The sequence below is a fragment of the Ambystoma mexicanum genome, chromosome 2p, assembly GCF_040938575.1.
Source record: "Ambystoma mexicanum isolate Mex_15411 chromosome 2p, UKY_AmexF1_1, whole genome shotgun sequence".
NCBI lineage: Eukaryota > Metazoa > Chordata > Amphibia > Caudata > Ambystomatidae > Ambystoma > Ambystoma mexicanum.
The window spans coordinates 1,426,472,064-1,426,486,187 of record NC_090923.1 but is presented as its reverse complement, the minus strand read 5'-3'; the positions used below and the strand labels follow the sequence as shown (position 1 = coordinate 1,426,486,187).

At 44.3% G+C, this 14,124-nt stretch overlaps 1 protein-coding gene across 1 annotated transcript in view; it reads right to left on the bottom strand.

Moving 5' to 3' along the window:
* The window catches only part of LOC138566067 (protein HEG-like), a 375,817-nt gene that overhangs the window by 180,596 nt on the left and 181,097 nt on the right, over positions 1-14,124 (bottom strand). The window contains exons 6-7 of the mRNA XM_069643099.1: positions 9,646-9,774; positions 7,157-7,199 (exon numbers count right to left, since the gene is read on the bottom strand). Coding sequence (XP_069499200.1) covers positions 7,157-7,199; positions 9,646-9,774 — 172 coding nt within the window. The remainder of the gene's footprint in view (positions 1-7,156; positions 7,200-9,645; positions 9,775-14,124) is intronic.

Genomic DNA, 14,124 nt, shown 5'->3' with positions numbered 1-14,124 from the left:
CCGCCGAAATTGTAATGAGACCTACTGTGTCTTTGCATCTGGAAATACCTGCAGCACACAGGTCAGCTCAATATAACAACTAGGTTCATTCCTTATCCCCTTATGATCTGTAGTAATACCCTGCTTCACTCAGAACCCTGTTTCTGATAATACCCACATCAACTCGCAGCTCCGCTCTAAAAAATTAAAGGACACTTACAACCAGTTTGAGGTCTAGTTCACTGACAGCATTAGCTCTCTCGATAAAAGCTAGAAATTGTCTCAGAAGAGACAGCTTTATTTCGCATGACCTTGCTCTCTGTTCTAAGACTATGGACACATGGCGCCGATATAGAAAAATAGTTTGGAGTGTTTATCTGACACCCTGGTTCTTTCCACACACATTTATATTGTGTTTCAATTTGGTACAATACATGAGGCATGTTTATTATTCTTCCGCACAATGTTAAGCGAATAAATGTGTGGTCCCATCCATTAAATGAGTGGTTTTCCAAATCATTTGATGTGTTTTCTTTTTAATGATTTATGTGCCTAGATAAGGTCTAGTGATGAGATGCACCTTTTGAAGGTGGTCAGTGTGGGTGATGCAATAATGGAGAGAGCCATGTCTATTGAATAAAGCAGTGGCATCATATCTGTAAGCCTGCCTACACAAGAATACATTAGCTGCTTGTGAATTTAGTATCTGCCCCTTTGATGGGATGCAAACTGCAAATGACATGCCTGTGTCAAGCTTTTGTAGATTGCGTGTAAGGATAAGATGGCCATCCTGGTCAGTCTGGACTTATCAACCATCTTTGATGTGTAGACTATGTTATTATGTTTGCCTAGGATGGTCTCCTTGGAAGAGCTGACAGGGACATTATTAGGATGGTTTTAGAATGTCCGTTCTGGCAGGTCCCAAGCTGTTTGAGTTGACACATATTCTCGCAATTCAAGCTAATGTGGGGGGTTGAGTCCTGTAGTGTTCTCCACTCTTGGACGTTGTCATCAATGTACATTTGACTTCGGGACTTGGCAGTCTTAGTGGATTCATATACATGCTACACTACAGTATTGTGGCAGTTGTTTCCTGTATCCCTTGTGTTAAATCCTCCACTCATGAGCAGGCAACATATTCAGCAGTGTATGAAGGACAGAAGTCCCCACTTGATTGCTAAGAATACTGCGATCTTCTCTTTAAGTGAAAAAGCAGGCACACCTAAAGCAACTTTGAAATGATGTCTCTTCGCCAGTGTCACTCTATTTGCTGAAAGGTGACATGCCAGGAGTCACTATGGGTGATGACAGCTTCCTCCCAAACGAAATAGTGATGGTTTAAATATTAGCTATTTTCAATCTTCTTGTTCAAAAAGATTATGATCGTGGTGATGTTAAAACATAGTAGCACTGCAGTCCGAATGACTATCAATCATGCATCTTGACTGCTACACATGAGTTACACCTGACCTCCATTTATTTGATAACATTACATGCTGATTTTGTTCTTGATTAAAAAAAAGGAGGTCTGGGACTCAATTTAAAAGGGCTTTGCACTGCCTGGCAACAAATAATAGGATCAGATTTAAGATCGTCTTCTTGGTTCCAGTCTGTATACATAAGTCTGTCTCCAGAACTGCACTGTGAATAGTCTAGTTATGAGCAATCGAAGGCCCTCCAGTCGCACTCACTACACTACAAGTCATCTACTTGACTCCATACACCATAGGGGGTGATTCTTTATAGCCTATAAGACAGTTATTTATTTATTTATGTATTTGCATTTATAAAGCTCACATCGGCCCTAGGGCATCATGGCGCTGTTACAGGATACTTGTTTAAGCGAACAACAGTTTGCTTATCATTTTACAACAGTTTACAGCGTGTGTTCTCATACGTGCCATGCGTTGACAATGGGATGATTGTATCTGCTGTTTACAAGAAGATGGCCATTGATAGACTGATTGGCCTAAACAGCTTGGGTAGAATACCTGCATGGCTTAAGCAATGACAATGAAATGAAGGTATTGATGCAAGAGATGTTGTAAATTGTGTTGTGTTGTCTGTGTGTTTCTGTGCACACCACACCAGTGTTCATCGTACATCTCTGGATCGTCAGAGAGTCAGTGCTATACAGCTGAAAGTAAAGAATCCCTGCTGGGAAGTCATTGTCCTGTACTAATAATGTATAGTACCGGAGAGGGGTACGAATGGCACCCTGGAGGTGACGATGATGTGGCTTATTAACAAACCGGGAGCTTGGAATGCGGGTCTTATGGCATTGTACCAGCCTGTCTTCCGAGCCCAATGTACAGTGGGAAACCTTACCTCCAGTGCTCTGCCACTGACCTCCAGTTACTCCTGCTCCCAGCCATGTAGCCACTTACCGCTTCCCTCAACATCCCCATTCGTTTACAGCCTTCAGGCCTCATGACACTTCCTTTGCCATTGCTGATCACCCAGCTTGCAGACATCCTCCTGCAATGGCTGTCATGTAAAGGGATAAGGGACTACAAACAGTTTCCTTCTCCCTTTTCCATTGTGGACATTTTTGGATCGTTGTTTATTTTACTTGTGAAACAGTTACTGTGCCTGTATGCCGTGGTGCAAATAGTTGTAACCTTGCTAGGTGTAATCGCCACATTGTAATGGTACAAAGACCCTCATTAATGTAACATGAGTGCCAGGTTATTAGCAGGCAGTAAAGACCCCCTCTTTGGGATTATTGCTTAAATAACACTGATGAAACGAGTAACATATCAACATAGTGCTGATTCCATCTAATTTAGGAATTCCATCCATGCAAAAAGTAATATGCTATATCAATACATTAAGTACATGCTGTTGGGAAAGGCAAGTACTTTCCCATTGAAAGTAAGAGAGTCGAGTTGAAAAAATAAATGTAGGGTATCGTTAAAGTTGCAGCAGATTTTTTGCCATATCACCACATTAAATGCATGGCAACCTTGTGGTATTACGTGCTATATAAACATCAATAAACTACATTCCCAATTAAAACGTATATAAGTCCTGCTGAGAAGTTTCCACCATGTTGCCTCATTATTGGATCTGCAGACCCATTGAGAAGTGGAAGTCTAGGTGAGCTCGGCCTTCAGGTTGCAGACGTATCTATTAAGCTAGCAAATTAGCTCACCAATATACTTCACCAGATTTGGCTTATCATACTACGGTTAAGTGTAATCTATCTAGCGGTCGGACAAACATACTGAGTTACATCTGTTAACAGGATGCTGTCTTTGTAAGAACCTCTTGGAAGACCTTATCACTTGTTTGGTGCACCTGACTTGCAAATAGCTCTAGACTAGCCTACCAGTTTGTATAAGGACTAACACAGACCTATATTTTGTATCATTATATTTCATAATAACAGGTCTAATTTCTGCCCCATTTTGGATGGTACTTTATTGATCTCTGAAGACTCAAAGGCTAAGTTGCCCCTGCCGTAGGATTCAGACTTTCAAAATACTGGCTTCTGTTATGTCAGGGACCAATGCTTTACTCTTGACGCTATCCTTCTCCGCTAAATGGAAAAACATACATCAGTGGCAGGGAAGGGAGAGTGCAATCTTTTGTCTGGAATTGGAGCGTACATGTCCATGAAATGTTTGATATAGGGATCACTATACCCTAAAATCAAACACAGCAATGTAAGCTTTTCACTCTGCCCACCAGTGTGCATCTTGCTTGCCCAGGAAGGCAAGAACGGATCTGAGAACATGCCCATGGATCTTGGCACAGAGAAGTATTTGTGCATTGCCAATAAATGTACAGGAGCATTTCTGAAAAGTGCAGTTATTGTCCCATTAAAAAACATGGCAGTACTGCTCAGAAATTTGTATTACACTCACTCAAAAGGTATTTTGTATTCATGTTTCAAACATGTTGTTCATCAAAACTCTAAACTCAACACATCTTCACACTCCACTCTCACAATGCTCTAGCATTGCCCTAACTTTCCATCCAGAAAATAATACATGCATCTGCTAGACAAGAAATGACAGTAATTTGGCAGAAGCATGCACTTCCTAGACTTTTATATCACTGATAGAATCCACATATTGCAAAGGATGAAAAAACACTTAAAAGGCAGCAGTGGTATTTGTTAGTTTTATGCTGAACATGACCTGGAGGACAGTAGGTGCTACTGCACCCCAGGACCCCTACTTCCAGCGTCTAGTCTTCTTCTGCATCTTGTAGCATGGTGAGAACCCATCTTAGGACCTTATTAGACAGGTTACCTTCAGCATATATTAGGATATCGGCCTGAAAGTATGAGACGTTGCTCACGTTGAGTAACAGCGGGTCCATCATCCGCTGGAATGTATCGTAAACTGATACGTGCCAAAGGGAGTGATGAACACTGTCAGCGGCCTTAAATCCTTATGCAAGTACATTTGATGATCTGCATCCCTCATATCCAGCTTTGAGAACATTTTGGCCTCCTTCATCGTCAATATGAACTCGTTTTTGCTGGGGGGGGGATAGCTGTCTGTGACGACTTGCACATTTAGGCTGCAGAGATTGGTGCATACCCTCAGATCATTCAAGTTCTGTTTTTTGATCAACTCTACTGGGAACAACCACTCAGAAGACTCCACCTCCTCGATGGTACCCTCCCTCACCATCTTCTCTAACTTTAACTTCAGTACGTTCCTCGCCGTCGCAGGCACAGGGTGTACTTTGTGCTTTACCGGAAACTGCATTGGGTTTCATCACGATCTTGTGTACATATGTCTTGATTCTCCCATGCTCATCCGAGAATAACTTGGGAATTCCTCTTTTTGACACCGGTGCCCCTCCTGCATTCACAGACATCACTTGGTTTTCTGTGCTGGGGTATATACTGATTTTGAGTTTTGCTTGGTCGTCCCATCCCAAAACCGCATGGCCTTCTTCAGCGAAATACACTATGTGGTTTTCCTGCCTTTAAATTTTGACCTCGCTATTGATGTACCCCAATAAGCTCACTGAGGCCTCTCCGAATACTGTGGGTTTGTGTTTGGTACTTAACACCTCCCTTTGTCTCTACCCACCTTTTCTTCGTACTCGTGGATGGGTAATATTGTCAGATCCGACCCTGAGTCAGCCATCACTCTTGTTTCGTTACCATCCACTTTGAGGACGCAATGCTGCTTTTCTCTCCTGCTCTTGAGCCATTAACCATTATTATGGTTGGTTTTCCTTCTTCTTCTGACAAATTGTTTCCACTCACTTCCTCATCCACATGGACGGAAGTCACTTTCTTGTTGCACCACTTACATGCGACAGCAATGTGACCCAACCTTTCGCAGTTGGAACAGTTCTTGTTCCTGGTGGGACACTGTTTTTTGCCAGGTGGCGTGTGCTGGCGCATCTGTGACACTTAGGGTGTTCCTGCCTACCCCACTCCTCTTCTCTGAACTCATGTGGTGGTTAATCTTTGCTACTGCTGAACATTACAGCCTGCACATCCGAGGCTATCAAACTTCCTGCAAACTCCTTGCGTCTTCCCACTCGTTCTTTGACTGCTCTCGCTATGTAAATAGCTTTGTACAGTTGCAGCTCTTTCTCAAGGATAAACTTGTCTTGTACTTTCATGCTGTCAGTGTGCACTGTGAGCATGCCATAGATCAGGTTCTCTGCGTTGTTTCAGAAACTACATAGCGCCACCATTTCCTGCATTTTCATGACATAGTCATCTCCAGGTTGGGTAGGCTCCTGTTTCCGACTGTAGAGCCTGTTCCTGTTCAGCACTGTGTTCTCCTTGTTGGAGAATCTCTTGACAGTTCTCCTTATTGCTTCTTTATACATGTCGTATGTGTCATCTGCAATCACTTCAGGCATCAGACTGGTGAATACCCTCTGGACTTCTACCACCAATGCATTGAAGAACATAGCCCTCTTCCTCACAGCTGTGAAGTCCAAGCCGCCCACAGCATCCAAATAGGTGATGAAAGGGGCTTCCACTGAGACCATGTTATTGTGGGCCTACCTGGAGATTGCAGGAATGGCAGGAGTGGGGTGGGGTCGCGCCTTGCATTTTGTCTGACGCGAGTCCTTGTCGACTTCCTTGTCGCCATTTATGTTTGGAATAAATGGTACACTTCTTGTGGGTAACCACTATATTTTATTCTCAGCACACAGCAACTGTATACACTGGGCAGTGGGTACACTGATGCTTCCAATTAAAGCGTCTCTTGATAAGGACACAAGGTCTATTGTGCCGGCAGGCCAAAGTTCTGTCTTTCAGAAGACGCACTTTCATCTAGCTCGTCAGTGCACTCTTCTGATCATGTCGGCTCTGTGCTCTCGAGAGAGCTCGGCGTTCGCTGGTATCGCGAGCTGTGGCTCTATAAGCAACAACTTTCTCTTCCTCCGCATTTCTGTAGAGCAGCCTAAACTATCAGCTGCCAAGTTGGCTCTTGAGCTTTCCCCCAAATGCTCATTACACTTCAGACCCCTAGAGAGCACAAATGTTCCACTCACATGCAGTCATCCTCGACTATTATTTGACGGTTCAGCCTTGTGATCTTGGATGAACAGTGTTAGTTAAAATCTTGCTTTTTATGTGTTCTACATGAATTAGTTACTTGAAATTATAGACAACTTTAATTACAATTTAGTAATATTGCCGAAATGGCACTATTGCGGCGAAACATTCATTTAGCAGTTATATTTCTAAATTGACTATATTTTTGCCCTCTCCTCACTCCTTTCCCTCCAGGAAGTTGGTGACCTTAACTCCCATGCCTGCATCCCTAACTCAGACACCGACTCCTTGTATGCTTTTCTGACGCCTCCAACTTTGTGCACACGCTTTCAGCTCTATTCTAGCTCACCAGATCATTACACTAATGTGTCAGCTTCTCAACCCTCATACATATTTCAGCTTCCTGTGGCTCCTGCAGACACTCTGCTTCTTTGCATCACGGTGCAGCCTTGTGATCCTGGGAAAACTGGAAAAGGGCCAGGAGGGATAGCTCAGGGCAAAGTTGTTTGTCTTGGAAGCAAGCCGGTAAGTTCATTATTAAAGATTCATTAAAACCATATTTAACTTGATTCTCATTATTCTACTTCTAGTATTGCCTGAGAGTAAAATCTAAAGATGTTCCAGTAAATAGCATGAGAAATTGTAATATTCCTGGCATCACGCCTGACTCTCCAGTTTCATGCTTACCAGTCACAGGCTCCCTCGATGTACTGGAAACCACTGCCACATGCTGTGAAAGACAATACAGATCATTAAAATGGACACCATTTGCCCACTCTCCGATTCAACAAAATAACCTTTACCCGCTCATTTACTAACCTAACACATACTCACCTGCTCAGGCAAGAAACAACTTATTTACCTCTATACTCACCCAATCGGACCATCACTCGCTAACCAACTGAAATGCACAACATTCCTAAGTTAATTAGTCAAATGACTAACACACCTCATCAACCTACTAAACATGCTCACTGACACATTTACTCACTCACCACTTACCTATGCACTTACCTACTTTTTAAAGTTAGCAGTTACTTGAGAGAAACTATTAGCCTATGCGCAATGCATCATGGGCGCAGTATAAATATTGGATAAAATAACATTAAAAACATGCAATATTGTGGCAATAAGCCCGAGACTGCAGCCCATTACCGCCTAAGATAATGCCCACGGGGCCCATAGTTATAGGCCCTAGCGTAGTGAGGTCCTTCACAAAGGCACCAGGGGTATTACCGTAGGTGGTAATGGCCCACAGTCAAGGGGCTTAATGCCATTAGTACCCCAGCCCGTTAGACCAGGGTACTTAAAGCACGTTTTTCTGTTCGGAAACACTCCAGCGTTTCGGAACAGAAATAAAAATGCAAAAGAAATGGTTGCCGGGGAAGGGAAAACGGAGTCTGCTTTCCCTTTCCATGGCGGCCATTAATAAAATAGGAAAAAAAGTAAACAAATAAAATGGCCAGCATGGGAAGGGAGAAGGAACTACATCTAGTCCTTTTTCCCTTTCCATGGCAGCCATTAAAAAGATAGGAAAAAAAGTAAACAAATAAAATGGCCACCATGGAAAGGGAGAAGGGACTACACATAGTCTCTTCTTCCGTTCCATGACGTCCTGTCGCAGATCGGGAGGGGACGCACTGTGGACTGAAGTGTTCCCAGCGCTTCCGCTCTCGAAATGGAAAAAAAAGAAGGTAAGTGGGGGTGGGAGTGCGGCTCAGGGAATTCGGGGAGGGGGTGTGGGTGAGAAGACTTACCTGATTCACCGGCGAGCGAAGATGGCGGCCGCTGGCTGTGAGGAGGCTCAGCGCAGTGCCATTATGCATTTCAGATGTATATTCATTGATGTTTACTGGGCTTTTATTTCAGTTAGACAATGGTACGTTTTGTTACAGAGGGAATGTTCCCATATTACAAGACAGACCACATGCAAAGACACAGCAAGGATGGTAAGACAATATTCCAATAGAATAAAATAAGTAATGCATCGGCACACTGTTGAATTGAGAGCAAATATATGTGAACAATGTTGATACATCTGAAATTAGTTTGATATATACAAAAACATGTCTATACTGTTTTCCTTGCATTGCATAAGCCACTCTGTATCCTTGACTATTTCTGGACTCTTACTTATTGTTTTTCAATTACTGTTTACTTTGGAATTTTGAATTTTCATTTTTTGTTTCTATTTTTTATTTTTCTCTGAAACCCTCAAATTCCTCCTCTTCACCAACCCTTTATTTCTGTCGCGCTCATATGATCAATGATGATTAATTGAAAGAGAGTTTTAATAATGCCCAGATTTGAAAAAGGCACACGTGTTAGCACAGGGCAAGAATGATGAAAAAGCTTTGAAACCAAATTGTATTTGATGAGTACATATAAGATGATTTGATTTATCGGAATTTGGTTTTACTCTGATATACTCTAAAGACGCAACAAATAACTGCATATAACAAGTATCCAAGTCGCCGGGCATACCAAATTGGGATAAGAAAAAGCTTTCAAAAGCTCAAAAAAGGATATTTTATTTATTTATTTTATTTTATTGGGTAATTATAAGGCACTTATACAACAAGACAGTGTTTGAGAAAGGGAGCAAGGGAACAAATAATCAGTAAAAATGACAAACAATAAATCATAAAACAGCAGAGGTCCTACTAGGCATTGTGATATTCTGAACATGCAAGTGCAGAGGAAGAGAAGGGTGTGGGGGGCAAGGGTATGTGCTTGAGGGTCCCCCGGGGGGGAAATGCCAAAGGCGCCAGTTGCAGAGGCAACAGGTAAGTGCAGGAGGGTGAGACATCCCAAGTGAAGTGGGAGGTCAACCACCCATCCGGCCAGTGCAGGCCTGAGACAACACACAACAAGCATGTGTTGGCCCATGGCTAGTGCAGGGTAGGCGAATGCTGGTGGCGATTGGGCAGATAGCCAGGACCCAGTTGTACGACCATTTTAATACTGATTACCCATACAGGGTAACCATATTAAAAATGTTTAATGAGTGAAAATGTTAAGGCTTAGGTGGGGTCCATCAAGTTAGTATTTCAGACACCCTCAAAGTAAGCTTGGTGGCTGGCCACTCGCGTTCCGAGTGAACGTCTCTGTGGAGTTTCTCACATATGTGTCTTGATTGCTACTCCAAAGCCCATGTTTATCATGATCCTGCTTACCTATGCATGCTCGATCCGCTGGGTAGTGCTTGCTATATCCAGGCAGGCAGCGACATTCAACCAAACCATCCTGGAAGGAACAGGTGGTGCTGTGCAGGTCACAGATCTGAAACCCGCAGAGGCTCAAGCCTGCAAATTAAGAATTGGGTATCACAACTAGTATAAAGTTGCACACACAATCAAAGGGATAGATGATGTTGGATAGTTGATGATCAGTTAAAAGAGTAGTTACCTGGAAAGACAGATGATAGGAGCAGGAGATGAATAGAGAAGAACAATAGCAAAGGCTACACATATTGATTTGTATGTATATAGTGAGAGATGCAAACTGAGACAAATACTAAGAAGTGTAGAGTTGGAGAAGCAACAAGGTATTTAGCAATAGACATGGCGATATGAGGATAGAGATAAATTAGTTAAACAGGTTACATTTGTTCCTGGTAGAAGAAAGATCAAAGAGTTGAAAAATAACGGAAAGCGCAGACAGGTGGCAACATAGTGATATGCACAGTGATAAAGAGCTAGAGAAAGGGAGATGTGTCATTGTTGGGCATCAGGATCAGAATGGCACTCAGAAGCTTTGGGTCCAGCTGTGTACTCGCGTTTGCCGGTGTGGGCATCAGGTTCATTGTGTTTCATTTTATTATTTTCTTTTTCTCTCTAATAATTGTCTCTCTACTACCCGCAACACTCCTACCCATCACCCCCCCTTTAAAAATGGCCATTTTAATATATTTAATTTTTATTTATGAAAATGGGCCTCATTACGACCCTGGCGGTACGGAGTGAACGGCGCCGTAAAAGGTGCCGGCGCCGTTCACTCTGTACCGCCGCATTACGAGTTCCCCTCGCGGGACCCGGTAAGCACGCCTGGAAAAACCAGGCGTGCTTACCGGGTCCCGCGAGGGGAAGAGGGAGCAAACAACGGGCCATCTCGTAATGGCCCGTTGTTTGCTCCCTCTCCCATTCCCTTTCAGCCCTATACGGGCTGAAATGGGAATGGGGAAGGACCGTGTCCGGGTCCTCGGAGGGAGGAATTACCGGGCCTTCTGAACTCGGAATGGCCCGGTAAGTCCTCATTCCGAGGACCTGGACCCCGACGCGATTTCGGCGGCAGCCATGCCGCCAATAGCGGCATGGTTACCGCCGAACTCGTAATGAGGGCCAATGTCTTTTATTGATTGTTCTTACACAATGTACAAATGGTTCTCATGTGATGATAAATGGGAATATCATCATGTTTGTTTTTTGCAAATTATAACTTTTCAAAAATTGAATGAGAATATCCCTGATTTGAAAAAGATGAGCAAATCATCGAAACACGTGTAATTACATAGGGCACCAGAACATTATAAAACTGTAAAAATAAAAACACAAGAGTTCTTTGAACACCGAGAAGGGAGTCATTTGTCATCCTTTTTGGTAAAATGTGGGCGCATGGGAACATGTCAATGTAACCACACAAACCTTTCACTCAACAAAACAGAGTTTGAGAAAATGGAAATGTGATGAGAGGCCGACCTGTTCAGAATGGGTGGAGGACTTGAGGCAAGTGGCCAGAATTGAGAAGGTTATCCTTCGCAGGAACAAAAAGTGGAAATTGTTTGATGATATGTGGGGTGGGTTTTTGGATGACATGTTTATTTATTTATTTATTTATTTACATTTATAGAGCGCACTGCAGCCCATAGACATCGAGGCGCTATTACATGAAGGCGTAAGCAGCAAGATTGTGTAAACATAGGAAACAAAAGGTACTTAGTTACAGAGAGAGGAGCGGAACATAGTTACAAATGACGTTCGTAAGCCTGTAGATATAAAGGCAGGAAGGTTTAGACAAACAGCCTGGTTTTTAAGGCTTTTCGGAAGGCTAGGTGAGAGTCAATCCCCCTGACGAGCGAAGGTAGGGCGTTCCAATGTGAGGCTGCTAGGGCTGAGAAGCTCGAACCGCCCGCACGTACTCTACAAGTCTTGGGAGTAGAAATCAGGTTGGTGTAGGCAGATCTGGTGGGCCTGGCCGAGGTGGGTCGTGAAATTCTCTGGGCAAGGTAGGGGGGAGCAAGGTCATGGAGGCATTTATGGGTGAGGGAGAGGATTTTAAAGATGATCCTCTGCCTAATGGGCAGCCAGTGGACCTGCCTCCTAAGGTCAGAAATGTGGTCTTTCCTGGAAAAACCTGTAGCGGCCCTGAGGGCGTTGTTCTGGGCAAGCTGGAGTTTGGCGATGTTTTTTCCGGAGGTCCCACCAAGGAGTGCGTTGCAGTAGTCCAACCTAGATCCTATGATGGCCCTAGCAATAGTGAGGCCATTTTGTGAGGATAGGAAGGGTCTTGCTGCGTAGATGAGTTTGGAGTAGTATGCTGAAGAGGAGGCTATGGCATTAACATGCTTATCCATGGTGAGATTAGAGTCGAGGTAGACTCCTAGAGTCTTGACTGATTGGGATACCGCAATCGGTATGTTGTCGATGGTAAAAGAGGTGTATTGTTTGTCAAGGTTGCCTAAAATGGTTGGTGACCCAATAAGTAAAAGCTCGGTCTTCTCGCTATTGAGACAAAGCCAATTGTCAGCCATCCAGGCTTGGATGGTGGCGTAGATGGAGTTGAGGGTGTTTTTGTCCAGCTCATAGTCACCTGTAAGCGGGATGAGTACTTGGGTGTCATCCGCATAATTCGTGTATGAGATGCCCATAGAATCAAGGAGATTGAAGAGAGGACGTGTGAACAGGTTGTAGAGGGTGGGTGCTATGCAGGAACCCTGGGGCACCCCACATTTGATGTGACTAGGAGATGCACATGCTGAGTCCGAGAAGACTTTCATGGCCCTTTCCTGTAGGAATGAGGTGATCCATGCGCATGCTTTTGGGGAGAAGTTGGCTGCTATAGAGAGATGGTGGCAGAGTGTGTTGTGATCAACGAGGTCGAATGCTGCTGATAGATCGAGGAGGAGCAGGAGCGCTGGTTTGCCTGCGTCACGAATGTCATCCATTTGATTTTTTAGGTCAAGTAGGGCTGTTTCCGTCCCATGACGAGGTCTGAAACCAGACTGTCGAAGGCAGAGAAGACGGTGCTCTTCGATGAATATTTTGGACTTGATGGTAGGCCGCTTTGTCCAAAATTTTCAATAGAAAGGGGACAGTAGTGATGGGTCTGTAGTTCCCTGGTACTGATGGGTCAAGTGAGGGCTTTTTGAGGAGCGGACGGACCCAGGCTTCCTTAAGGTCAGTTGGAACATGGCCAGACTGAAAGGATGCATTTATGAAGGCTGTGAGGAAGGGGGCCAGGGTGGGACCGCAGTCTTTGACTAGCTGTGCAGGGCATACATCGCCTTTACAGTTAGATGGTTTGATGGTCTTTAAGAGCGTGATGACCTCAGATTCAGTGATGTCTTTGAAGTCGAAAGGCGGGCAGGAGTGGGCTTTGGTCTCTATGCTGGTGTTAGTGTTCTGGTTGGCGATAAGGAGGGTCATAGCTTTTTGGTGTGCCTGAATTTTAGTTTGCAGGGTATTTAGTTTATTAAACTTGGCGGTTTGGATGTCATTACACCATTTTACATCTTTCAGGATGGTGGATGGTGGGGTGGATGGAGTTTCAAGTTCCCTGAAGATGGTGAAGATTTCTTTGGTAGTAGATTTGGCGTTGGCAATCCTATTGTTGAAGGAGTTAGCTTTAGCGAAGATAATAGCTGTTTTGTAGTCCTTGGAAATAGTCTTAAAGGAGGATTTGGTAGCGTCGTTAGGTTTATTTCTCCAGGCTGAGAGGGCAGCTCGTTTCTTGGACCGAAGCTGAAGAAGCTCTTGGGAGAACCATGTGTTGGTATGCTTGGCTTTCTTAGATTTTCTGAGAGTGAGAGGGGCGACGGCGTCAACCGCATTGGTGATTGTCAGTTTGAAGGCGTTGGCAAGGGTGTCAGGGTCAGTTGAAAAGGGGGCTTGGAGAGCCGGTACCTCAAGGAAGGGCGTGATCCTTTCTACAGTTAGTAACCGGGAGTTCTTGCGAGAGCTGCGGGAAGTGGGATGGTGGGTTTAGGGGGCCCTTTAGAAGTGTCCAGGTCAAATTGGATGTGATGGTGGTCTGTCCACGGGACAGGAGAGTTACCAGTGATTAGCACTGGGCAGTTGTGGTGGCCAACCCAATCCAGAGTGCGCCCTTTGAGGTGGGTAGGATTCGAGATCGTTTGTGAGAACCCGAGAGTGGCGAGGGCTTTATTAAGGCCGGCCGCGTGGGCGTCATTGGGGTCGTTGAGGCCTAGGTTAAGGTCACCTGTGAGAAGGACTTTGGAATTTTTCTTTAGGTTGGCAGAGAGTGCTTGGATGAGGGATTCCTGGAATTCGGCAATGGGACCTGGAGGTCGATAAACAATATGAAGGGTCAGGGTGAGGTTGGGGGAAAGATAGATTCTAAGGGGAAGGTAGTCACAGCTGCCAAGTTCCCCTTCGATCCTCCTAATGGTGAGGGCTACTCCCCCGCCTCTAAGAAGG